At 43.1% G+C, this 26,728-nt stretch overlaps 1 protein-coding gene and 1 long non-coding RNA gene across 2 annotated transcripts in view; one reads left to right on the top strand and one right to left on the bottom strand.

Annotated features, from left to right (window-relative positions):
* Window positions 1-18,243: 18,243 nt before the first annotated feature.
* Window positions 18,244-26,728, bottom strand: part of SSPN (sarcospan) — a 48,960-nt gene continuing 40,475 nt past the window's right edge. Inside the window, exon 3 of the mRNA XM_004270905.4 lies at window positions 18,244-22,587. Coding sequence (XP_004270953.1) covers window positions 22,222-22,587 — 366 coding nt within the window. The 3' untranslated portion in view covers window positions 18,244-22,221. The remainder of the gene's footprint in view (window positions 22,588-26,728) is intronic.
* Window positions 25,994-26,728, top strand: part of LOC125960415 (uncharacterized) — a 38,932-nt gene continuing 38,197 nt past the window's right edge. Inside the window, exon 1 of the long non-coding RNA XR_007470063.1 lies at window positions 25,994-26,445. This is a non-coding gene — a long non-coding RNA (uncharacterized LOC125960415). The remainder of the gene's footprint in view (window positions 26,446-26,728) is intronic.

Here is a 26,728-nt window from a genome sequence, read left to right as displayed (position 1 = left end):
CTTGAAAATCAAACTTTTCTAGACTCCAGTAATGGGACTGAAATGATGGGCTGACCTGTGGTTGAGCTAACGTTTTGGATAATAGTCCTCATTTTCCTATAGATGTTCATTTCACAACTTTGCTCTCCTCAAAGCTCCAGTACTTCTTCTGTCCTTCTCTTTGAGCTTATGACTTCTTTCCTATTTCGCTGAGAAAAGAGAAGCCATCAGAAGAGAACTTCCACAGATGTCAACCACATCTCCCCACATAATTGCATCTATCACCATATATCCTGCCTTCCCTCCGTTTACCAAGAGATGAATTGTCTCTGCTTCTATCTAATCCAAGCCCTGTACATTATCATCCTCTCTCATAAACTCACTAACATCATTTAATCTCCTCTCTCCTCTATCAACATTTTTTTTTCCTTTTCTACTGGACCGTTTCCATCTGCATACAACTATGCCATAATTTCACCCATCTTTAAAACAAAAGAAAACAACAATCCTCCCCCAAAAAACCCTCTGTTGACTTTATCGATACTCTTCTCTGACTGTTGCCATATTTCTCTATTCCAGTTTATAGGGAACGTCTCAAAAGAGTTCTGTTTATTCATCATTTCCTATACTCCTCCTCCTATTTTTTCTTCACCCCATTTGCACTACAACTTTCATCACTACCGCTCAGTGAAATAGCTCTTTTCAAAGTAAGCAATGAATAAATTCTCAGCTCCCTCTTCCTGGACCGAGCTGTGGCATTGAACACAGTTTCTCACCCTCTCCTCCTTTGCTTTCTTCACCTGGCTTCCAGGATGCCAAGCTTTTTAGCTATTGCTCTGTCTTCTTTGATACGTCATCCTGATGTCCTCATTAATACTGGATGCCCTCAAGCTCGGTGCTTGGTCCTCTTCTCCGCTGGATCTCTACTCTCCTAGAGGTGTCATCAAGTTTGGGGGTTTGAAATACCATCTTTACACTGAGTGTGTGTCTCCAGACCAGGTCACTCTCCTTAACTCCAGTCTTGCATAACCAACCACCCGCTTGGCACCTTCACACAGTTGTTTCAGTCTTCTCAACCTTCACATAGCAACTGGAACCTGCTCTTCACATAAGTCTTCCCTCTCTCAGTAAATGGCAGCTTTATCCTCCCAGCTTCTCAGAGCCAAAACCTTGAAGGCAGGAAAAGGAGGACAAAAATAGTACTTATCTCATGAGCCTAGTGCAAAGATTAAATGAGTCAATATTTCTCAAGAAAGTGGAACGGTGCCTGGCATATCATTAGTACTACATAAACTTCTGTTAAATAATTAAAATAAATCATCATCTTTGGCTTTTCTCTTTCTTTCACACCCTGTATCTAATCATCAGCTAATCGTGTTGTGTCTTCCTTAGAAACATGTACGAAACATGGTCTCTTCTCATCTCTCCCATTGCTCATACCCTGATCTAAGCCACCATCACCCCTTGCCAGGATTATTGCAATAGTGTCTTAACTGGTCTCCCAGCTTCTGCCTCTGCCCTACTACAGTCAATGTCAACAGAGCAACCAGAGTAATCCCTTTAAAACAGAAGTCAGATAGTATCACTTCTTTGCTCAAAATCCTTCAGTAGCTCCCGTTTCACTCAGAGTAAAGTCAAAGGTCTTAAAATGCCCCACAAGGCCCTTCATGCTCTATAAGCCACACCACCTCTACCGCTCTGAACTGATCTCCGTCATGTACCCGCCTCCACTCCGTGCCATACCCACGCACGTGCCCTTCCTGCTCTTACATGAATATACCCAGAGTACTCCTGCCTACAATCCCTTGTATATTGTGTTTTCTCTCTGCCTGGGCTGCTTTGTCCCAAGGCAGCTGCATGATTTCCCCCCCCCCCCACCCTCCCTTGCTTCCTACAGAGGTACTAAATATCATCTTGGTAGAAAAGCTTTGGGCGTCCACTCCACATACAATGGTGACTGCCACCTCCACCATTTCTCCCTTTCCTGCTTTTCAGGGTTTTCCAAAGCCCTTACAGACCAAGCATCAGTAATTATTTGTTTAGTGGTTCTCTCTCTCCCAACTGCAGACACCACGAGGGCAGGAACTTTGTTTTGTATACTGCTACACTTCCAATATCTAGAACAGCGCTTGGCACAAAGCAGTCGCTCAATAAATACTAGTTGAAGAATTAATGAATGAAGCCCCATTACTAGTGCAGCTGCCCACTTGCCTCCCTCATAAGACTGGCTTTTGTGTGCATACAGCTCAAGGAACCCACATTATGGAAAAGTTCTGAAACATGAGATCCTTCATATTCAACATTTGCTGAGGAAAAGAAAAAGATTTATTCTATGAGTGTGAGTTAAATTTGTCTAAGCCTACCTGATAAGGGCCCTCTTCAGCTTATGACTACCCAACTAACTAATGGCCTGTTTAAATAACGCGTTTTCCTCTTTCAAACTACCCTGAGGTCTTTTGATTAGCAATGAAGCCACAAGTGCCAAAAGTACCACCTAGTGGATGAAAGGCACAGCATGAGCAAAGGCTCAGAGATGAGAAATGGGTACAAAAACCTGCTTTGAGGGAAACAGAGTAGAGAGTAGAGAATAAGTTGTAGCAAAGACATGTAATAACTTGAATGCCAGGCTATAGGTTGTATAGTCCATGGAACATGGTTAGTTTTTAAAATCTCAATTGAGTAAACTACTAAAGATTGATTGAGCAATCTTAATGAGCTGTGTTCCAAAGAGAACATAGTAAAGGTACACTTTTGGCCTGTAGCAGCTTCTACTGATAAGAATTAAACACCTTAGACATTTTTTGCTTTTTTATAATAGCTACACTGAGGTATAATTTGTGTATAATGAAATTTATCACAATTAGATGACTGCAGTAAATTTAGAGAATTCAGAAAGCGTCACTACATCCACAGGTTGGAGAAATTCCCTTCTATGCTTTGTGTGTTGCGAGTTTTTGATCATGAATGAATATGATGTTTTGTCAAATGCTTTTTCTGTATCTATTGAGTTGATCATGTGGTGTTTGTCCTTCATATTTTAGGTTCATTTTCAGATCTTGAACCAACTTTGCATTCTTGGAATGAATCCTACCTTGTCTTCACTTTTTATGTTGCTGGATTCAGTTAGCTAAAATTGTCTTAATTATTACTGTGTCTGTATTTATAAAGGTTATTGGTCTGTAGTTTTCTTTTCCTGTGATGGCTTTGTTTGAGTTTGGTATCAGAGTAATACTGGCCTCCTAAAATGTGTTGGGAAGGGCTTCCACATTTACTTTCTGGAAGATTTTTTGAAGGATTGTTAGTACTGTTGTAAATATTAGAAAGAATTCACCAGTGAAACTCTCTGGGCCTGAACTTTTCTTTGTGGGAAGATTTTTAATTACCAGTTCAGTTTCTTTACTTATTGTAGATCTATTTCAATTTTCTATTTCTTCCTGAGTCAGTTTTGGTAATTTGTGCCTTTCTAGGAATTTGCCCACTTCACCTAAGTTGTTGAAATATTGGCATACAGTTATTCATAAAATTCCCTTTTAATCCTTTTAATTTCTCAAGGAAGAGAATTAGCTCTCAGCTTAAACTCCTCTGTACTTTTGATTTTTTAACTTATGTGCTTGTATTATGTTGACATAAAACATGTTTAAGAGTTTATAGTTTTTTCAACAAGTGAAGAAGCAATGCTTTCTATATGGTTAGTACTAAAGTTGTATGAGCCAATATGACCTGGATATTATCCATTTTTCTTTGAAGAAGTTGTGTGTACTAAACAATGAAATAAGTACTGTGCTTTACTCCTCTGATACAGAAATCAGATAATTTTCAATGCTGCCTCATTAAAAAAAAAATTCTCCTGCCCTCTCACAGCTATTTTTACTCCTTTTAAGATGTCAGTGTGTGTTAATTCAGAATGCCTTTTTGCGTTGGTTTCCTATAGCTGCTGTAAACAATTACCACAAACTGGGTGGCTTAAAACAATAGGGATTTATTCTCTCACGGTTTGGGAGTCCAGAAGTCCAAATCAGTTTCACTTTACCAAAACCAAGGTATGGGCAAGGCTGTAGCCCCCTCCAGAGGCTCTCCGGAAGAACCCATCCTTTGACTCCTTCAGCTCCAGTGGCTGCTGGCACTCCTTAGCTTGTGGCCACATCACACCAACCTCTGCCTCAGTGCTCACACTGTCTTATCCTCCTCTGTGTCAAACTCCCCTCTCCTCTCTCTTATAAAAATATGTGTAATTATGTTGAGGGCTCACCTGGATAATCCAGGGTAATCTCCCCATCTCAAGATCCTTCACTTAGTCACATCTGCAAAGTCCTTTTTTGCCATATAAGATAACATTCATAGGACCCAGGGATTAGAACATGGATATCTATTGGGGGGCCAAGGTTCAGTCTCCCATACTTCTTTAGATTTTTAGTCATTGAGTTAACTTCCAATGTCTATTCAAATGAAGGAACTATCTCTGAGGTAAAAATGAAATTTAAAAATCTAACTTATTTAGGGCTCTGAATCACTGTGAAAATAAAATATGTGATGGCAGAAAGTGTCCACATTTTTCAGAGTTAAGTATTTTGCTTAATTAGAGTAGCTTTTCCTACTCTTTTATGTACACTGTCCTTTTTTTACTCTCTTAAAATATTTTGTCTTTCATTATGTCTTTAAGTTGGCAAAGGATTAATGTGATGAACTGAATAAAAATATATCTACAAGTAATTCATGTTTTCATTTATTCTTTGTTAATAACTACTCTGCCCAAGTCCATCATAGTTTTTCTTCAGACATTAACTTTGTTATGTAAAAAGTTATGTGTTTGACCTTTGTACACATTTGCTTTAGACAACAAGAAATTCCGTGGGCATGCAGTCTCTGCTTACTTGTAGTCTGGAAAATGCCTCTAATCACTAGGTGTTTAAAACTTCATCCTTTTACAAGAATAGCATTATGTAATTTTAGCCATATTAGACATAATCACAGTTCGTAATAAAAATCATCTCCCTTTTCTCTCAGATTTTCCTTTCCTTTTCTTAAAATTCTTGAGGAAGAAAGAAAGAAAGAAAGAAAGAAAAAAGAAAGAGAAAGAAAGAAAGAAAGAAAGAAAGAAAGAGAAAGGAAGGAAGGAAAGAAGGAAGGAAGGAGGGAAGAAAAAAAGAAAGAAGGGAGGAAAGAAAGAAAGCAACATAGTAAAGGAATATTTGAAGGAATTTCATAGGTCAGCACCCCAAAACATTTACTGTACTTGTTCAAGTCCTTTCATTAACTGGGTCTTCCAGCTTGGTGCCAATGTCCTGGAACAAAGAGAAACCACTGTGGTTAAACAAGTGAGTAAAGTTGAAGGTTCTCGTCTGGGTCTCAGACAGAGACCTGGTACCCTCTGCAAATATTGATAAACCATGCCACTTGTAAATTACCCGTTATTGGTTTCTTAAACCAAGTCGTGCCTTTTCTTAAGGGATATGTAAGCCCGGGGGACTTAATGAGAGAGCCGTCTAGCTTTCTCTTCCCTGTTGTGTCTCTGTTCTAGTCATAACAAAATATCTTAAGAGTGGTCATTGAAAGATTAAAGTCCCCCATGACTTGTGTGTGGATGGCTCCATTCCATGTCAGGTATTAATTTTATAAAAAGGCCTCAAGGAAACATTTGCCTTACTTTCCAACCTAGCCCTTCCTCTTACATTTCTGAGAAAGCGTTCATCCTTCTAAATCTAAAGTAACCTCCAATTATAAATATGCAAAACATTTTCATAATCTAAACTCAGTTTCTACCCTACGTAGCTTCCCTTGTGTGTGTGTACGTGTGTATGTGTCATATGTGGGAATGGGAAACAGAGAGGTAAAGTTCCTGTGAATGCACTGCTTACAGACACTCCAGTGGTTCCCAAACTCTTTTCCCTGGCCTACAAATACCTCTGAGATCTGACCCCAACTTACCTCCTCACCCCCATCTGGTAGCAGCCTGCCCCTCTGACACTCTGATCAAGCTTCCTTCATCTTCTTTCTCTTTCTCTGGTGGCCTAACCTCATTCCTGGGCATGAACTCTTGCTGTTCCTTCTGCCTGGAATGCTTTTCCCCCCAGATCATTGCATGTTTCATTCCTTCTCATTACTGAGGTGCCAGATCAAATGGTATGTCCTGAAAGCGGTCTTCCCTTACCATCTCAGTGTTACCCTGCCCCTTTGCTCTCTCCCATAGGACTCTGTTCTTCATAATACTTACTGCTATCAAAAATGTTCTATTTATTTGCTTATATATATATATATATATATATATTTTTTTTTTTTTTTTTTTTGCGGTATGCGGGCCTCTCACTGTTGTGGCCTCTCCCGTTGCAGAGCACAGGCTCTGGACGCGCAGGCTCAGTGGCCATTGCTCACGGGCCTAGCCGCTCCGCTATTTGCTTACATTTTGATTGTCTGTTTCTCCTGCATGAATATAAGCTTTGTTAACCTCTACACATCCAGCTCCTAGAATGACGACTGACACAAAGTAAGTATTCAATAAACACGTATTGGAGAATTGAATCTTTTACATTTCCTTTTCCTCTTGCCCTTGTTTTTTTATCCTGTGACCAAGAGGCACAGGTGTTCTGGAAAAGCTCAGAACATTCAAAGATCTATGGATCCAGTTATAATAAAAGGCACCTTGGGGCAGAAGACCAGTTATGGGCTTGGAGTGCTAAGATCTTGAACATTTGGGGATTTGGTGATGAGAGATGATCCCTACCCTTCTACCCGCCACATTCCCATCCATCTACCCCCATCTCAGCTGGCCTAGCATAGCCAAGAAGTATCTTCCTGGTCACCTCTTCCCCAAAAGGCACTTGGAATATGGAGTACAAAAATAATTTAATGAGCCAGGCGCTACTGGCCACTTCTAGTAGATGAGCTTTGGGAGAGCGAGAATAAGCCATCTGGAGAGGTGGCACACACGTCCACAGCCACATTACAAGCTCCCTGCCCCGTTCCCACCCTGCAAGTGGCTGCTCAGCTGAGTCACTCTGGGTGGGGGTGAGGCTGGCAGAGGAGCCAGCTGTGGGGACAGCCTCCTTCTGGAGCTGTGTTTTTCTTGTCTCAGAGGAGGAGAGCTGGAATGGAAACGTCTAGCTAAATAAAATTGGAGGGTAGCGAGCAAGGATAGTGGTGGTCCTGTCTTTCTGCCCCAGAGGCTGAATTACTCTCATTGTTGCTCAATTTGAGTTAGGCTAAAAGCAGACAGATTGTCTTTTCAGCCTTTTTTCTCCCTTCAGTAGGTATCCAAAAGTCTAGAAATAGATATAATTTAAAGTTAATGAAAAGAAAGTTCAGCAGCTGCATCGTATTTCATGCCATTCTTTCCTTCTCCTTGGTCAGGCCTCTCCCAGCTCCCCCAGTCTTCTGTTGTGTTGCCAAGGGCACCGCACTGAGCGGAGGAGCCTGTTTGGAGGCCATGGCCGGCTTCCCCATGGCTGATTTCGTATTAGTCACTTGGTCGGCAGGAGATAAACAGAAGCCGGGTCATTTTTGCACGTTGAGCAGGTGACGAATCTTTTTCTAGCTGTTCTGGTGGCATTGACCGATGATGGTGCTTGTTTTTGTTTTACCTACTGCCTCCAAAGTCCAATGTTTTTTAGCTTTAAGTTGCATATTTGATTTCTCCGTCAAATGCAGTGGGGAGGGACAATCCTGAGTGCTTTGGAAGGAGTTTACGCAATTCACCAGCTTCTCCAGTCATAGGGCATGTTGTGTGTTTGCCTTGGTGGTTGTACACAAGACATAGATGAAGAAGCAGAAGCAGTGGAAGGTTCTCTAGCAGCATGGTTCCATTAGCATCATCAGGGATTCCCAGATCACTGTTTTTCCTCCTAGCATAAAATGGCCTTCAGAATCTACTGGTGTCAGGCCAATTAATTGCCATTGGAAATTTTCTTTGCCTCCCGTCCTTACTTTTTTTTATATTATGTGATATTTCCTGAGAGGTCCACTGCAACCCCACTAAAGGCAAAAGGATTGACACAACACTGGAAAGATTGATGATTTGATGAAGGAGAGAAATGTCTCATTATCTGCACACCAAACCCCTTCATGCACCTGGAAGGGCTGGCTCCAAAATCCTGCTGCATCTTAGAAGTATCAGCAGGTACCTCCCCAGGGGACAAGTCCAGCTTTGAAAAGGACATCACCAAAGGCACAGGAAGGTGACTCAGAAGAAGCAGCTACTGCTTATTTCAAGGAACCTTTGGAGCAGTCTAAAAGTAACCCCACGTATGAAGACTTGAGGTCGGTGGGACTGTCATTCCCTTTGTAGATCTCATTCCATATTGAGAAAACCCGGTGCATATTAGATACAGAGAGGCTTGCTAAACCAACCAGAGACCAGACTTTAATCTAAAAGTTTGGAGCCTACCAGAAAGTTCTCTAAGAAAGCATGCTTTGGAAACTGCTCTCTGTTTTGAATGTTAATTGTGAGCAAGTGTGCCTTGATGGTTAAAGCTGGGTTTAGGGATAGGAGAAAGGGTTCCTCCTTGTTCAATCCAGATACGACTGCGTTGTTTTCCTGAGCACCTCGTTAAACATAATAAAACATTTCCTCTCCTCTTCCGTCTCTGGCCTATACTTTCAGATTTAAAGTTGGGCTGGGAAACAGGGTTCATAATAGGTAATGAAAATAATAAGCATAGATTGAGCCCTCAGAATGTTCCAGGCACTGTTTCCAGCACATTACAGATACAAACTCTTGCAAGCTTCACAATGACCTTGTGAGGTAGGTGCTGTTATTACTCCCATTTTATGCAGGAAGGAATGTAGGCATAAAGTAGTTAAGGAATTTGTCCCAAGTGTCTGTAGCTAGTAAATGGTAGAAAAACCTAGACTTGGACCTTTAGCAATCTGACTGGCTCTGGAGTCTGTGTCTTTAATTGAGGCTGACAGCAGCTCCCTGAAGGATTCCAGTCACCAGCGTCATCTAATCAGTACCAAGTGCACAACTCCAGAGGAGCTGCTTGGTCTGCCCCCAGTATTCCCCAGCCACTCAGAGCTACTCCTCTTTAAGTGGGCTCTTGGGTCCCCCTGAATCACCCTTTCCTTTCCTCCACTCCCCCGGGGTCATTGAGGTTGGGAGCAGATGAGTAACTTTTATTTTATTTTATTACTTTTATTACTTCATTTGATTCTAAAAAGAAGTTTAGAAGAAATGTCCTGGAATATATTAGCAAAATGAAGGTGGGGTTTTCACCCTGTCCCAGAAAAATACAAAACCATGCTCAGTCTCCTTGGGCATATTGAGCAGGGATTTCCAATTTGTTGAAGTCAGAGTGTGTGTTATTGCAGGTCCCAATAAGGCAAAGAGTAAAGAAAAAAAAAACCAAAACACGGAAAGAGGAACTTATGCCAAGACTTGGGTTAAATAGAGAAAAAGAGGGCTTCCCTGGTGGCGCAGTGGTTGAGAGTCCGCCTGCCGATGCAGGGGACACGGGTTCGTGCCCCGGTCCGGGAAGATCCCACATGCCGCGGAGCGGCTGGGCCCGTGAGCCATGGCCGCTGAGCCTGCGCGTCCGGAGCCTGTGCTCCGCAACGGGAGAGGCCACAACTGTGAGAGGCCCGCATACCGAGCAGCTGGGCCCGTGAGTCATGGCCGCTGGGCCTGCGCCTCCGGAGCCTGTGCTCCGCAACGGGAGAGGCCACAACTGTGAGAGGCCCGCGTACCACAAAAAATAAAAATAAAAATAAAAAATAGAGAAAAAGAGAGAGGGATTGAGCCGAGTAAACTTGAGCAAATCCCTTACCCTCATTTGGCCTCAGTTTGCTTTTCTGTAAAAGGAAATATGTTGAACGAGAGGCTTCCTTCCCCCATGAACGCAACGATTTTAAGATAAGACGTAAGTGCTAAGGAGAAAGATTTGGAAGTAAACTAAAGAAATTGTAAAACATTTTCTTTTCCCTTTTCATATTTTTTCCTTATTACAATAAAACAAATGAAATAAATAACTGATCCTGTAAATAACAAGACAATATTTAGAACTTGAGAGCAGACAAACATTTCTCCTTTTTGATGTATGTCAAGGGCCCTGACTGCACCTGGAGAAAAATGCAAGGATGTAGAGTTTGGAGGGGAGTATAATCTGGGAGTCAAAGAAGAGAAATACTATTTCTAAAAAACATTTTAAAATCTGATAATTTCATTAAAAGAAAAACACCTGAAGCCTAAATCCTCTCTCAAAAGGGTACATGGACCTTCAGTAAATCCCAGGTTTCCATAGAACATAGTATAAAAAATCCTGGTGCTTCTGAGTCCCTCACATGTTTATTCACTCTTACCTTCCAACTCTTTTTCATCCAGAACTGCTTTTGTGTTACAGTAGGAAAGAATACATAACTCTGCAGGCAAATATCCTATCCCCACTCCCAGCCCTGCCCTGTTGTGTTGCGTCTTACTCTGCGTGAAAGAAAAGCAGGCGGAAGAGAGTGAACTTGGGGCAGAAGGGGAGGTGGTTTGAGGTCAAGGGTAGTATTGGCTGTGTCCTAGTTCTACAACTGTTGGAGTAATGGATGTGGCTTGGAGTGTCTGCTGGTGGTCAGATGAAATCTCACTACATTTCTCCTAAAGGCAAGGAAGGTACCTCTCCCCAACAGGGTAGCTTGCTCATGTCTGTATATAATTTCTATTTTTAGTGCACAGGCATGCTGTGAATCTAAGTCTCATGTCTCTTAGCTCTTCAGAGTACCCAAGATGTCAATTTATAGAACTCTGCCTACTTCTGGCCCCAGCCCCTGGGGCCTCTGGGGCAGGCGAGGTAGCCTGGTAAGAACAGCTTTGAAAAAGTCCTCTGCAGATTTTCTCTCTTGGATTCTAGGGCTGACCTTGGCTATCTAGACATGGATCCAAAAAGTTCAAAGATCCCAGTTTGTTATGAGCCATCTTACTGTCACACAGAGGTCCCTACTGGGGTGTAGCCAAGGTCCTGTCCCTGTGTGGAGCCCGGTGCTGGGAAGGGACTCAGAGCTGATGCATGGGTAGGAAGAAAACAATTCTGCCGGCTAGGTTTGAAGAAAGAAGTCAATGTATCTGTGCAAACACTTAATTCATAAACCCACCAGTGTCTCCAAAGCAGAGATGGTGGGTTGCCCTTCCCAGTGGGTAGTGCCCATGGTTGGAAGCTCTCTGTGACTTTTTTCTCCCTCAAAGGCTACATGAGGTATTTCTTATCACCTGGATCTATGGGAGCAGTGGAGTGGCCCACAGGATGGCTCTGGGCTCTAAAAGTCTTGCTCTGGCCCTGGGACGTCATCCAGTGGGGTCAGTGAGCCTCAGGCTTCCCAGGTGCCAGGACTTTAAAGCCCTAATCCAGTCTGCCCACTGAGTAGAGACCATGGCTGGGAAATAAACACAAAAATATCATCTGAATTGCACTTCCAGTGTTTGCAACGGGCAGAGGGATCACTGTTTCGTACTTAGGCTCCAGAAGATGGAAACTCTTAATTTGTACGTTTCTGCACCGTGCTTTGCTATAGGAATTACAGGTGCTGCCACTGTTTTCCTGCTGTCCTGATGCACCCCTGAATTTCAGTTTGTTGCAGTTTATACTCATCAACATCATCACCATCACTTACACAGCATTGACCATAGGCACTGTTCTAAATCTATTACAGATAATCATTCATTCAATCACTCAACAGTTTCTTCTTCTCAAAAGCCCTATAATTACCCTTCAGATGAGGAAACTGAGGCAGAGAAGCACATAGAGGGTAGCTGGCTTGCCCAAGGCCACACAATGGAATTCAAATCCAGGCTAGAACCATGCTCTTAATGACCATAATGTATATATATATATATATATGTGTGTATATATATATATATATACATATATATATATATATATATATATAGCCTCTCGAATGCATATAAACACTGAATTCAAAGAGTCCCTAAAATAGCATTCTGGGATTTCCCAAATCTAGTTAAACAGGACTGTGTTTTTGCATATTATTTTCATGTATATGCTAAAATATGTAGCTTAAGCTTAAGGATTTTTTTCATTAATTTTTATTTTTATTGCTACCTTAAAATAATAATTCGATATTTCAAATCTACTCCTATCTCCTGTCCCTTGACTTCCCTACTTTTGACTCTGTCTCCAAAATTCCCCAAGCCAGAAGTATTTTTAGAGATACAAGAGACCAGGAGACAAATAAAAAGGGAGCGTGACAACATTAGAAATCTGTTGGTTTGGTAAATTCCCATGATTTACAGTTGAAGGAATTTTTTTCTTATAAACTTGGGGTAGGATTTGAATGAAGACATTCTAGAAAAAGAATTGTGTACTATTTTATTAATAATCTTCAGATAAGATTATTTAATATTCTGGAGCGATTGGGATTCTACAGTAATTCCTTTGGTAATTTCTTCCATATCTTACACATTCATAGTTAGGAATGTCATTCTAATATGTATTCTAAATCCTTCCTACACAGCAAGGTAGCATTAAAAAGGAAGATGGATTTGTAGTGACACTTCCATTAGCTATGATGAGTAGCTTTTGCAGTAAAAGTAGCCCTCACCCATTTGGGGATGCAGGTTGTGTTCAAATAAAATGGAAACTATCCGGTTTTCTTACTTGAGGTGGACTTGAACTCCACTTTGTCTCCTGGAAATCAGAAACCATAAGAAGCAAAATTTTTTTCTTATTATTTTAAGGTTGGTTGCAATTTTCAAATTACGTGCCCTAAATTTTTTCCCTGCAATGTAGGCAAGTAGCTCCCACTACTTGTGGGAGCTTGGGCTGCAGAGATCCTTGTGGAAATCACTCTTGTTAAGCCAGAAGGGAAGCCCCCTTCTACTCTCAGCTTTTGCTAACACAGTGAGCTGAAGGTGATGAGAGCTGGAGCCATGTTTGCACACGAGACCCAGCACAGCAGAATTACTTACATGCGTAGATTGGCTGCTGCTGTCCAGAGACCCATGCACTGCACTTGGTAGACTGGTACCTGATACAGAGGCGTTGAGGAAATGGCAGGGGGCAGCTGGCACAGGGGGAAGCAGCCCCTCACCTCTTCTCTCCAGGCTGCCCGGGTAGGCTTCACGAGGCAGTTGGAGAGGGCTGCCCTCCACCAAGTTCAGGGAGGGATCCTTTCTGAAAGCTGGGCTGAGGGCTCACATGTCACTGAGCAGGGACAGAAATGTGACTCCATCTGAAACTAATCACGTAGCGTGTCCCAGGTGAGAGTATGTCTGCTGCGGGAAGAGATAGTAAGAGCCTTGAGGGATCCTTGAAAGACTGTGAGGTCCGTGGGGAAGAGAGAGCAGGCTGAAGCAGGCTGTCTCCCCTGTCTCTCCAGCTCCTCTCCCCAGGGCTGCTCTGGCAGCAGAACCAGATGGAAATATCACCTAACGCAGAGTGTTTTATTTGTCCTGGTCTACACTCCTGCCTTATGCAGTGAAAGCTCCTTGGCCACACCATGCAGAGGTTCTTCTCATTTTTAATTGAATCCTGAGGTATATTTTCTTTCTAGAGGTGCCAGCTTAATTACTAGAATTCCCAGCAGGGCTAATCAGAGATTCATAGAAAATAAAGATGGAGGAGAAGACCTTACCCAATGGGTTTCTATCATTCTGCTCAGAAGGTTCTTGCCATCCAGGGCAGTGATCACAGTTCTTGGCATGGTGGGCTGTTAATAGGAGTCCTGAAATAAATCCCTGCCCAGTGAGATAAGAGGAACTGATTTCACTGCCTGGGTATCTCTCCTCTGGTGATCAGACACCTTCCATTTTCATCAGCTGTTTATCAAAATCAGATTAGTAAGAGAATCATCAGATCAGAATTGTTTACGCCTGTCTCGACCTTGAATTACAAATGACTTTCTTGTGCTGCTTGAGCAAAAAACCATGACCTACAGATGAACCAGGCTTTGTATTTCCTGCACCTTGTCCTGAACTTATAATTCCCCAAAACCACAGTTGTGAAGTCTCGTTGGTGATCATTGATCTAAGGCAGGTGAGGTTTGCTCTGTGGGGGTGTGGTTATGTGGGTGATAGATTCCATCTTTGTGATAAGTCATAAGTCACTAATGGGTTATTTTGAGCTCTCCCAAGTGGAAGACAATGGAGCATTTAGTAAGCTGGCGGTTACGTAAGACATCTCTTTCCAAACAAAGAGGAGGCAGGACACCCAGCCAAAGGGTTGAGCACAGGAGGCTGTGTGGTCTGGTGGTTCCAGGGGGAGACGTGGGGTCAGGGCTTCCTGGGTTCAGCTACCAGCCGGGACTCTGACTCAAGGGGAGCAGAGCCAAGTCTCTTGGCTTGAGGCAGAGAGACTGTAAAACACGAGAGAGAAAACCGCATGTCTCTGCTCAAGGGCTCTGGGGGAAAAGCACATTTTGGAAATGAAAAAAATAAAAATAAAAATCACGCAGTTAAGTTACAATTTGGGCCCTTTTCCAATAAGACGTGAGCATTTTTTTCCTGCTTATTGCCTGACACATCTTTCTCCAGGCAGCAGCGTGAAGCCAAGCCAGGCTCCGAGGGTGTTCTGTGTGGGATGAATAGAGGAGCCCGGAGGTCCGAGCAAACGCGGTCAACCTGGGTGCGTTGTCACCCGCGGTGCTCATGGAGCCGGGCCCTGGCGGCAACGAGGTTCTGCATGGATTCTTCTCTTTGCCTCCCCATTCTGCTTTCCACAATCAAGAGCCCTCTGAGATGCTGGGAGGAGAGAGCCCTTCCCGCAGACTCTGCGCGTTTCCCTTCCACGAGTCTCAGCCGCCGTCTGCTCAGCTGTAAGCAGCGGCCCGAGCCTCCGCAGACCCACGCCGATGCCCAGCCACAGCCCGAGCCGAGGCCCAGCGCAAACGTTCTCCACGTCCCGCCAGCTCTGAAACTCTGTTTCCTCTGCCCAGACAGAGTGGGTGGCTGCCTACAGGGTTGGGTTGGGAGGACACCTGGGCAAGGCTCCCCTCACAGGCATCACACCTCCTTTCTCTGGACCAGAGACGTTTTCTGATCTTCAGGAATCACTTATGGAAATGAAAACCATACTTATAGGGATCTCTGTGTTTAAGGTCTTCACCCCCAGCACAGGAGTTAACAACACCTTAGTTGCGTCTCATAGACGTGGGCCAGGGCATGAAGGAGGGGGAGGTTTTGCTGTGGAATGAGGTGATGGGGAGAGCAGTCTCTTCTCTGGAAGAGAGAGATATACATCCCAGAAGTGGAGGTGGCCTTCTTGGTCACTTGACCCAGAGCTGTCTGGGCAGCTTGGAAATCTGGCAGTGGTGGGTGTGAGGGTTTCAACAGGATGGTTGCTTTTACTCCAAGCCAAGCTAGGCCAAATGGAATCCAGGTTCTCACTCGTGGTCCACTCATCCAACCCCAGACACACTCAAGATGTCACTTCTCCCTACGTTGGTCCGAGGGGACATTCCCAGCCACTGGCCACATAGCCAAGCTCCATGTCCCACATTCTAAACTTCTCTATATTAAAATAAATACGCTCTCTCTCTCTTTTCAGTTGTATAACCATCCTTTGGTCACTTTTGTTGCAATCTAGAAAAAAGTTTTAATAAAAAATTGTAAGTCTACTCTTACCCATAAAGGTATCTGTGGGAACATTGCCTATTTTGTAAGAATATGTGAATTCTATCCTGACTGAAAGAGAAGTAAAAATAATCCATTGAGGCTAGTGATAACTTTAATCCCATAATTTTCAGACTCTGGTCCCTCTACCTGACCGTTCCCTCTGGCTGGTGCACCACTTTCACACCCGCCCTGGGTACCAATAGTCTATTAAACACATGCCTAGGAAGATGTAGGGAGAAGAGCTGGGAGTGGGTTTCATGAGATTACAATCATCTTCTCTGGTCACAAGTGCCACTGCTTCCTGTGGTCCTTGAGAAACATCCTCTTGCTCTCTACAAGGACACCTGGTCAGAAAGACAACACACTGAGTTTCTGGGGAGAAGGGTCTGGGTAGAAAGCCAAACAGAGTAGACAGTGCACCCCACCCAGAGAGAGATGTCTCCAAAGTGTCCAGGTTCAGAGACCCCAAAGTGCCCGCTGACATCTCATTGTTTAGCCCCTCCTCAGGCACTGTCCAAGCCTCCTCCACAATTCCTGGCAGCAGCATCCCAGGGACCCCTACCTCCTTCTCCAGCAAGATCCATGTGGAAGAGGGAGAAGCAGCACAGGTCCCACAAATGAATATCCAGACCTCCCCACCCCCCTCCCCCCACCCCTTGCCCCAATCACAGGGTCTTGTTAAACAAAAGGCTTCATGTCTCAGTTGAAATCGTGTATTTGGATTCTTGCCCTAGTATCTGCTTTTCCCCAAGAATAACAGCTGAGTATACATCCCACGGGATCTTTCTGATGACCTTTCCAAACAAGAAAAGACTTTCTCTAAAACCCATGCTTTGGGAGGGATCAATAAACATATAGATATCTGTTGGAAAGAAATAGAAGAATGAACTGTTGTCTCCAAGCTGGCATCATCCCCATGTATTGGTTTTATTTTCATTTGCTTACAATCTGAATTTTAAAAGTGCAATAGCTGATATTAGTCCTGCACTTCATAAATACTACCTTATTAAAGATGAATCTGTCAAATGAAAAAATAATTTATAACAATTTGTCATGAACTACAAAGATAGATAGACCCTGTCAAGGGAAAGGGTAGATTTCTGGCTGTAGTGTTTTAATAATTAAATTTGCCACCAATTTAAAAATTCATATGAGTGTTTTCCTACCCAGCCTGGAGAATGAAGTTCCAGCTGGTATTTTCTGACTGTATTCAAAAGTAAACCCTTTTATGGTTCTTGGATGAGAATCAGTGATCCGCAGAGTCAAGCATATTAAAGGTGCTTGATGTTGGTTTTTAAATAAATGAGGGATTGTATGTTACAACCTAACATGCAGTAGACGGATAATGTACCAAAGCTCAATAAAGCTTCACTTTTAAAAGTTGGGGTTAAACACGCTTCTGCTACATTAAATTCAAAGGGCTATGAAAATCAGGAGAACTGTCTCAGCTTCTACTTCTGCCTGAGAGAAGAGCTCAGAGAAGGTGGCCACATTCAAGAAACATCCAGATGTGTAAACCAACAAATAAGGATCCAGCCAGCACATGATTCCATGCACATCGTCAGCAAGATTGGTACTATCTTGGGCTCCCCTGGTGGCGTAGTGGTTGAGAGTCCGCCTGTTGATGCAGGGGACACGGGTTCATGCCCCGGTCCGGGAAGATCCCACATGCCGCGGAGCGGCTGGGCCCGTGAGCCATGGCCGCTGAGCCTGCGTGTCTGGAGCCTGTGCTCCGCAACGGGAGAGGCCACAACAGTGAGAGGCCCGCGTACAGGAAAAAAAAAGAAAAAAAAAAAAAGATTGGTACTATCTTATTTTAAAAGCAGAATTTCTCTTTGAGGTCCATTTGATAAAGTTTCTGGCTTATAAAAAGGAAGTCCCAGAAGGGGATAGCAATGCAGAGACACTTTTCTAGTTGGATGTGGGGACTGGAGCCGGTGTCAATGAGAAGGCTATGTAGAACCCAGCTGGAAGGAGGAAACCAAATATTTATCAAGCCACTGCTATGAGCCACTTTGCTAAGTGCTATTTAATTTAACCTTTCCCATGAGGCTGTGAGGCAGTTCCACTTTTCTCCACTTTACAAATGAGGAGACTGAGGACTAAATGGTTTGTCCAAAGTCACATAGCTGGAAAGTGGGAGTCAGATTTCCAAGCCTAGGACCTGCAGCCTTAGGACGGAGGATAGGAAGTCCAGCTCAGAGCATGTGTCCTAAATCGTTATCCCTTTCCTTTGGCACTCTACAAGCTTTTCTAACTAAATTAGAGAAAAAGAGCCACTGCATTTTACAGTAGAGTCAACTATTTAAATTGCCTCAGAGTTGGTGAGAAGGAGCCCTTGTTTTCAGATTTGAAATGGAATAGGCTGTCTGTTTTTCCATATAATTTGATGTCGAATATGACTGCGCACGTAACATTCGACATGTATCCCCTTCTTTAGGCCAAGCTTTACTTGATATTAATAGGTGTAAAATCAGCATTCAAAGCATCTTCTGCAAAATTTTTTTTCCAGCTCAGGCTCCCTCTGGCTGGGGAGCATTTACAACCTTAACTTCAACAATGTACCCAAAGAGAGACAGCCCCTGGAACAAAGGAGTCAAAATGCATATTGGTCCTTGTCTATTCCAAACCCAGATTTTTTTCTGTAAACACTAAGTTGAGAGATGTTATGTAGTCCAGTTCATGCGCAATGTACCATCACCTTAAAACACATCCAAACAAGGAGATTTCAGAGATTATGAAAATTTTATTAACAAAGAAAATCTTCAGTATACACACCCCCTTAAAAACAACCACCTCAAACGTGTAGGAAACACTTTGTTTTCTACTCATTATACTCTTAATGCCAGAAGAAGAAAACTGCAACACCAAAGTACAGACCAATATTTTCGAAGGGGATAATTTTTTGAGATAATAAAATACTAGAAAATTAGAAGAAACCAATCAAGGTATTCAGTTCACAGGCTGAACCACTGAACCTTTATCCAAATGAACGTTTCCACTGTGACTCAATATATGTGGCCATCAGCTCTTTGTAACACTACCCTGAAAACACAGCGTACATCTAAAAATATGATCAAGTTCTTTGAGTACAGTAAGAACTGAGGGCCAGCCTGATTCACAGGCTGTGTGTATTGCTGCACAGCGATGGTTCAGCGACAGTCACTAGAAAATGTAAAGGTATGCTTCATGATAGGATGCAGTTAGTTTTTCAGGGCAACTTTTCAGTTCATTTCTGATCATCATTAACCGATCCACCACTGTCCCCTGGAATCTCCCTCGGATACCCTCCACCCCACCCTTTACTAAGCAAACCTATAAACATATTCCAGATATACTGCATGCAAGAGAGGAAGTATGAGAATGTGAACAGATTCTAATGTCCTGGATACAAATAGAAAACACATAACGGGTTCTCGCTGTCAGAACACACTGATGTCTGCAGCTGAGAGCCCCTTAAAAGAGATCTTATGGAGGTTTCACTCAAGGAAGGAAAAAAGTTAGGCCTGTTACTTGACTACAGTTTCTAGGGCCTGGTGTAGCTATATTTTTAGGAATGGCTCCAAGGATCTGCCTGCACAAATTTGGATGGAGCGAGGGAGGCACAGATGGTGGTCACGTGAAGGCACAGACCGACTGGGTGGGCTCAGTTACAAAGTCTGCACACTTAGGCTGCTGTATTCCTCCTATTTCAAGTGCTGCCAAGTCCCGGCTGTTTGCCTTCTTTCCAAAGTCTTGATTCATTTAATTCTCCTGAAGGAGGTGGAAGAGAAGGAGGATTGTGCAAATCTTACTGTTTTATGGTTTAGAAGAGACAGTCACCATCTTGGCACCTTGTCAGATTTCAAATGTAACATTTTGCTAAGTGTAAAGCTCGGTATCTGTTCCTTTTCTGTTGCCATTCCTGTAACTTCAATATTTGCAAAACACAACCTCAAAATGCTTCAAATCCAGCCCAAAGCAGTTTGTTATTCATGCAACACAATTCTCACATGTATCAATACACAGTGAGTTTGCAGCACAGAAATCTTTTCTTTCTTTCCTTTTTAATTTTTTCATTTTATTTCTTGTTTCTTCTTACTTATGAATTTTTTCTCTCTTTAGGGATTTAAGAATGATTCAAGCACACAATAGCAAAATCCCCATTATATATACACATTTTATATATATATAAAATGTGTGTATATATATACACATTATATATGTGTGTGTGTGTGTATATATAATATATATACACACACACACATATATATATATCTCCTGATTATTACCAAGCTTATCACCATGCCAGTTCTTACCGGTTGCATCATTTAGAAAAAGGAAGCATATGAGCTAGAGTTACTCTACCATTTGAAATACCCTGTGAATCGCTTGTAAAGCATAGAGCACCTTAGTGTTGTGCAGAATTTAATTTTCTGATAGAAAAATTTGTAGTGTTTGCTATAAAAAATTGTTTAAGGTATTCAGGGTGTGATTCCAATGGTGACTTATTCATAGTAATTAGCATTAAAGCACTGGTTTCTCACTCTTTAAAAAGGAGCCCACAGATTATCAGTCATTTTCTTTTGTAGGAAACTGTCAAAATCAAAATGGATTCAGTTATTGGAATTTTTTTAACAGGGTACAAAGTATTTTTTTAGGTCATCATCAGGAGGCTTGCTGTGTGTTGATGTAATTTTTGTGTATTAAACCGCTGCTCCAGAAGCATCCATTAAGCCCCTGAGGTGCATTTTTGGCCTGAGCTAGTGTGTAGGAAGGCCTTTTTTTTTTCTTTTTTTTTTTTTTTGCGGTATGCGGGCCTCTCACTGTTGTGGCCTCTCCCGTTGAGGAGCACAGGCTCCAGACGCGCAGGCTCAGCGGCCATGGCTCACGGGCCCAGCCGCTCCGCGGCATGTGGGATCTTCCCGGACCGGGGCACGAACCCGTGTGCCCTGCATCGGCAGGCAGACTCTCAACCACTGCGCCACCAGGGATGCCCCAGGAAGGCCATTTTTAAAGCAAGTCAATACATAAAAAGGTTTTAACATCTGTTAATCAGGTGTTTTATCTGGAGGGCATAAAATATATTTACAGTCCTCCAACTAACTTAACATTTCCCTTTTTATATGGATATTCATATCATGTAATAATCGACACTATTGTCACAATCGATGGAATTATTCATATACCTCTTAAGGCAAACAAGGAAATGATTTTTTTAGAGTAGGGTTTAATGATTAGTAAAATATATCAATAGGCAATATGGAGAAGCAAATTAAGCTCAATTATCTTGAATTTCTGCTGTCAACAGAGCATACTAATAGAGAAAGTTTTTGGTAACATTTATGCTACATGAATTTGCATTCTGAGCTCCTTCCTTAAAACATTGATATTGTTCCAAATTCAACGATAACAATAACTAGAGAGAAAAGTCTCCCACCATAGAGTAGTTGTGCTCTTTTAAGTCGCAGTCACTTCAAAACAAAACCAAAAATTACCCTCCAAGTCAATGGCCAAATGTTCAAATAATGACCTCAGAAAACATTAGTTTAAGGCTCTAGTTGACTGTGCATACAAATCAATAATAAGATTACATATCAAATCTAATTTCATGAATGGGACACCTCAGCATTACTCAATCTTCGTCAAAAGTACTTAGCTGCTAAGAGAGATACTTTACAACGTATCACAAATGTGCTATTTGTATAAACATTTCCCATTACAAATGCTCTTGTTTTCATTTAAATGAGTATTTTTAACCTGAGCTATTAATTAAAAAAAAATTTTTTTTTTCTCCCTTGTAAAGCTTGGCTTTCAGAAGAAAGAATCTTTAAGCCTTCTCTCTTGTGATAGTAATTTCTCCAAATACCGACAGTGCCACGTAAGTACAGCCAGGGCTCATTAAATAGACTTCTGAGCACAATTATAATTAACCATTAGCTAGAAATTAGTTTTAATGATTTGTTTTAGATGACAGAATAGAAGCATAATGTAATTATTTTTAAACCTTCTATATCATTAAGAATACAACTACCACCAGCTTTCAGTTACTGAGAAGCAATCGCCCAAAGCATTCACTAAGTGACCTATTTACAGATCGGAAATAAGGGAGCAGAGGAAAAAGGCCAGGGGCCCCAACCCAGGTGTTTGTAATTATTTAGCCTTTTGCAAAATCTCTTCCTTTTCTACTCTGCTCTTTTAAGCTGTTTCATGCCTTGAAGACATCTCTACCAGGGAAAATAGAGAAAGACACACTGGCTGTTCAGCTTTCCCCCTCCTCCTGCCCCCTGCTTTTCTCGGAGTCATAGTGAGGATCACGGTGGGAGCGGGGAAAGGCCTGGAGGAAGATCCTATAAAATTTAGCAAGTGGGTCTGAAACTGTCCAAATCGAACTGGACTAACGGGAAAGAAGATTATATCAGTAATAGGTAACATGAGTATTAGGAATAGACTCCAGACTTTAAAGATAGAACTATACCATTCTTTCCCTGTACCGTGTTCTTTTAATATCCCAAAGTCAGTTTAGATCTTAAGAATTAAAAAAAAAATACTATGGAAACCTGAAGAAATGCTCTTTCATTTCTTGAAAAATATAAAAATATTCATTTAGAACAGTGAATATTAGTTATTGTCAAATTTCATTTTTTCTTCATTTTCTTTCTCTTTTTATCCTTTAAAAAAAAAATCTCAGCTAGTTAGGGTGCTGTTTGCTCTCCCACCTTTTGTTAGACCTTTTGCTGCTGACCTTCGGAAGTTGTCAGGGAACACACCCTGACACCCACGTAGAAGACCTGGTACCTGTGTTTCCACATCACAAAGCAGGCCAACAAGCACACAAGGCCGCAGACCAAGTTCAGAATCATCTGGATGAGTAAGAACAGTTTGAAGGTGCCAGTGATGCTGGTACAGTCAGTCACATCCCGGTACACAAAGGTCCTGCTGAGGGGCTCGGAGGAGGGCAGTTTGCACTGGCAGGAGTCGAGCGTGGTTCCACAGGTAAGCTGTGTGAGTTGGGCATAGTGGTGAGCGGCGAACGCCACGGCCAGCACACAGACCGTCAGGCCAAGGGCGCTCAGCAGAAAGTACAAGAGCTGCAAGAAAGCAGAAGAAAACCTTTCCAGTTATAGAGAACGTTGGATGACTATTGGCAAAGCTGATAAAGAAAAGCTCTTCTTCTTCTCTCCCAAGATTCCTTCTCTCCCTCCATTCCCTGATGGAGGGGCTGTCTCTCCTCAGAAACATGGTACCCAAGACATGGCAATGGCTCGTTATGGACTGTTAGTGAGCAATCTGATCACAATCTGAAAAACTCTGATCGTATTTTCATTTGTCGTACAGATGTCGGGTGTTTTTCATGAATTGAGCCAATAATATTAGCTTGATTTGGAGATGTTTGTATATGGATGTAGCAGGCAGCTTAGATGACTCCCAAACACAAGAGCCATCCCTGAAAGGCATACTGTGCTTGTTTTGACCTTAACAACTGCTGATATAAAGACTGAAACAAGACTAGGAAGTAGAGAACAAATTTCTTCAATATAAACACTGTGTTGGCCAAAATTGGCAATGATTGGTCAACTAGCAACATGGGTTAATGAAAAAGACTATATTCAATGGAGTGGTTGCCAAACTATGTCCAGGAAGGCCAGGGTCCCCAGTGAGAGGTTGCTGGGAGAAAAAAAAATCATGGTTCCAGAAGGTAGGTGACTTGATCACCTACAAGTCTCATCCCAAGTCCACCTATAACCATGTAGTTTCTAAGCATAAAAATAAACTAAATGGTCCCTCAGCCCCAAGGTTCTGAACACCATTGGCTTATGTGTTAGCCTTGGAATGGAAAAGTCTAGTTAAAGTTCTAACTCTGCTATTAAAGAACCATGGAATCCCTGAACAGCTCAGACATTTACCCTACACCTGAAAATTTTTTTTTTTTCTACGATACGCGGGCCTCTCACTGTTGTGGCCTCTCCCGTTGCGGAGCACAGGCTCCGGACGCGCAGGCTCAGTGGCCATGGCTCACGGGCCCAGCCGCTCCGCGGCATGTGGGATCTTCCCGGACCAGGGCACGAACCCGTGTCCCCTGCATCGGCAGGCGGACTCTCAACCACTGCGCCACCAGGGAAGCCCCCCACCTGAAATATTTTGATCAAAAATTGTGGGTGCTTGTTGACGTGGCCACAATATAAACCATTTTACAGAACAAGAAATCTTGTGATTGGACTTCCCTACTGAAAACCTTTCTCTTAATGGCCCAAGAGAAAGGATCTACTGAGGATCTAGATAAAGAATAGAGTCCCCAGCTGTTGGGACTGGTGTACTGAACCCAGTTCTTAGTGCAAGATTTCCATTCCCATAGTCAAAAGTTGCTCATAGAGCAATTCTGCTGAATGTGAACTCCTCAAAGGAAGATTAGCCACGTCCAGGTTCAGATGAAAGTTACTCTGAAAAGATTATGCCCTCCCCCTGCCTTCAACTAATTGCAACTCAAAATAAAAACATGTAGGCAAGATTATAAAATATGTGTGCATAAGTCCTCCAGATGAGTGATTTTGCACACAGGGACAATTTCAAATGTTTTCAAGTCTTAAATATAGAATACTTAAAATTTTATTTTTTCTCTCTTGACTGATGTGTGTGTGTGTGTGTGTGCGTCAGTGCCCTGAGCATGTGTATGGTTTGCTTGGAAGCTTCACTGCGGGCACAGGAAGAGAGTGGACCTGGTTAAAGCCGTTTCATCTTCCTATGGCTGCACGAGCAAAGAGTGCAGGGGTTCTTTGGATCTTCTCATCAAAAATATCTTAAACACACACTCTCTTTTTCATTTTCAAATCACACGAAGGACTGTCAAATACAACCCACATTTCTTCATCTGTGAAGCAGTTTATGGAAACATCTATCTCAGGGACATAACAAGGATAACTTATACTGAACACGTTTAGCCTCCCTTGGAGGAAGGGAACCAGAAAAACACACAGTGAAACAAACCATTTCAAAAATTTAAGAGGAAATATTTAATCTGTGCTATTGAATGCATCACCTTGGTCCTGCCTGTCGCCAAATTTTCAGTGGCCATATTTTCTGCAAAAAAAAAAAAAGCAGTTCTTGGGCTAAAAAGTATGGATTTATTTTGTGGGGCCATTGGGACAGAATATTTGAATTATTCTGGGTTGTTTTGAAATATTCAGGCTTGACAACTGACTTCAAACTCTTGATGCCAAGGGCCAAATTAAACTGTGCTGGCCGTGTTGTGCGTGCCTGACCATGACAGCTGCATTTCCAGTGCCTGCGACATGAGTGACTATACCAGCAGGGAGGGCCCAAATTAAGGGATGATTTTTCACCTGAGAGTCATCTGCTTAGCAGAATGGCCCCAGTTGGAGTTTTCTTCATACACTATATTGCCATCAGTGGATGGGGCTACGGAGGTCCTGTCATAACTCTCTCCCACACACTCATCCTTAGATAGAGAATTTCTATAACGTCCGCTGGGGCATTATCTTGAAACAATGACAATAATCCCTCATTCTCGATCTGTAAATTATTCAAATAGCTGCAAAAAATATTCTCTCATAACCATCACAAAAATCCGTTTGCTGAAATGAGAGTTTTCCTCTTCTTTTTTTTTGTTTTGTGGTACGCGGGCCTCTCACTGTTGTGGCCTCTCCCGTTGCGGAGCACAGGCTCCGGACGCGCAGGCTCAGCGGCCATGGCTCACGGGCCCAGCCGCTCCGCGGCATGTGGGATCTTCCCGGACCGGGGCACGAACCCGTGTCCCCTGCAGCGGCAGGCGGACTCTCAACCACTGCTCCACCAGGGAAGCCCCTGTCTTTTCTTAAAAGATAACTTTTGGGCCCAAAGAGCAAAAGATTTGCCCAAGACTTTTACCAAGCACACAGCAGTGCCTGGTGATGGTTACAGGCATGGACTGGGGAGCAGACAGCCTGAGTTAGAATCCCGGTTCTCCCCTCCATAACTATGAACCTTGGGCAAATTAAATCAATCCCACGGGTACCTTTGTTTCTTCATCTAGCACCTAAGTCACAGGATTACTCTATGGATCAAAATAATTGATACTGGGCTTTCCTGGTTTAAATATTTAAGTATTCTTGAAATGAACACATTAGCAGACCTGGAAAGAGCTGCCAGTTCTCAGGACTTTTAGGATATCCACCCTATACTGGCTTTGTGTTATTCTATGTCACGTGAGAGTAACAACACATCCTTGGCTTGTAGAAAGGACGTGAACATTTACACAAGCACAGAGACTGCTCAATTTTAATTGAGCATATTAAATATTCTAGAAGCCTCAAGAGCGCAGACAAAAGCCATGCCCCTCAGCTCCTTTAAATATGAATACATTTTCACTGGCGCATTAGCTCACACATTGTGATTCTGCCTCTCCCACTGCAGGAAAGCATCGGGCCAAGTAAGCAAGAGTAAGCCACAGAATCAAGTTTCTTATCCATTTCAAGACATAAATATAGACTTGATCGGCCAAAGCCTGTGGGCTACATCTGCAGCGCTGTAGCATTTTTTCCTTCGCGGCTTTTAACTCAGCTGACAGCAACAAGCTTCTGGGTCAGAATCTGTAATTTAAAATCAAGTGGCTTGCTTTACGTACACGGCACGCATAACTATCAATAAGAGTGTTTACGATGACCTTGGGAAGGCCAGCAAATATATTTTGATACCAGCGGGGCTCGGGACGCATCTGTCTTGCCTCTGTCAGTCCGGGCGGCCGGCACTGCGCAGCGGGCGGAGGCGGGCGCCCCCGGCGCTTATGTAACCACAGCGCCCGGGGGCGCGCCCCGCGCTCGCCGCCTCTAATTGGTACCCGGCCGCCGCTTCAAAGTTCAGAGGCTATTGCGACTGCAATGCCCTCGTGGGGAATGTGCCCCGGAGTGTTTTTGCACGCACACGAACCAGACACGTTTCTGAACATCATCAAGGTGAGCCCCGAGAAAACAGGGCCAAGAGGATAGGCAGGAAGCCCAATCAGCGGCCGGATGGCCCGCCGAGCCCAGGAGCAGAACTCGGGAGCAGGGCCTGGGGAGAAAGATGGAAGGCGCCGGCGGCTTACAGGGCTTGCCAAAGGGCCGCCAGAGAAGACTGTGCTAGCTTGAGATGAAAAGACAAGCCCCCGTGGCCACTGTCTGTAAGGAAAAGGGAAGTGTGTGGGGCGTGTGTGTGTGTGTGTGTGTGTGTGGACGCGCGCGCGCGCTAGCACAGGCT

The sequence above is a fragment of the Orcinus orca genome, chromosome 11, assembly GCF_937001465.1.
Source record: "Orcinus orca chromosome 11, mOrcOrc1.1, whole genome shotgun sequence".
Lineage (NCBI taxonomy): Eukaryota > Metazoa > Chordata > Mammalia > Artiodactyla > Delphinidae > Orcinus > Orcinus orca.
This window is presented reverse-complemented; position numbering and strand designations above follow the sequence as displayed.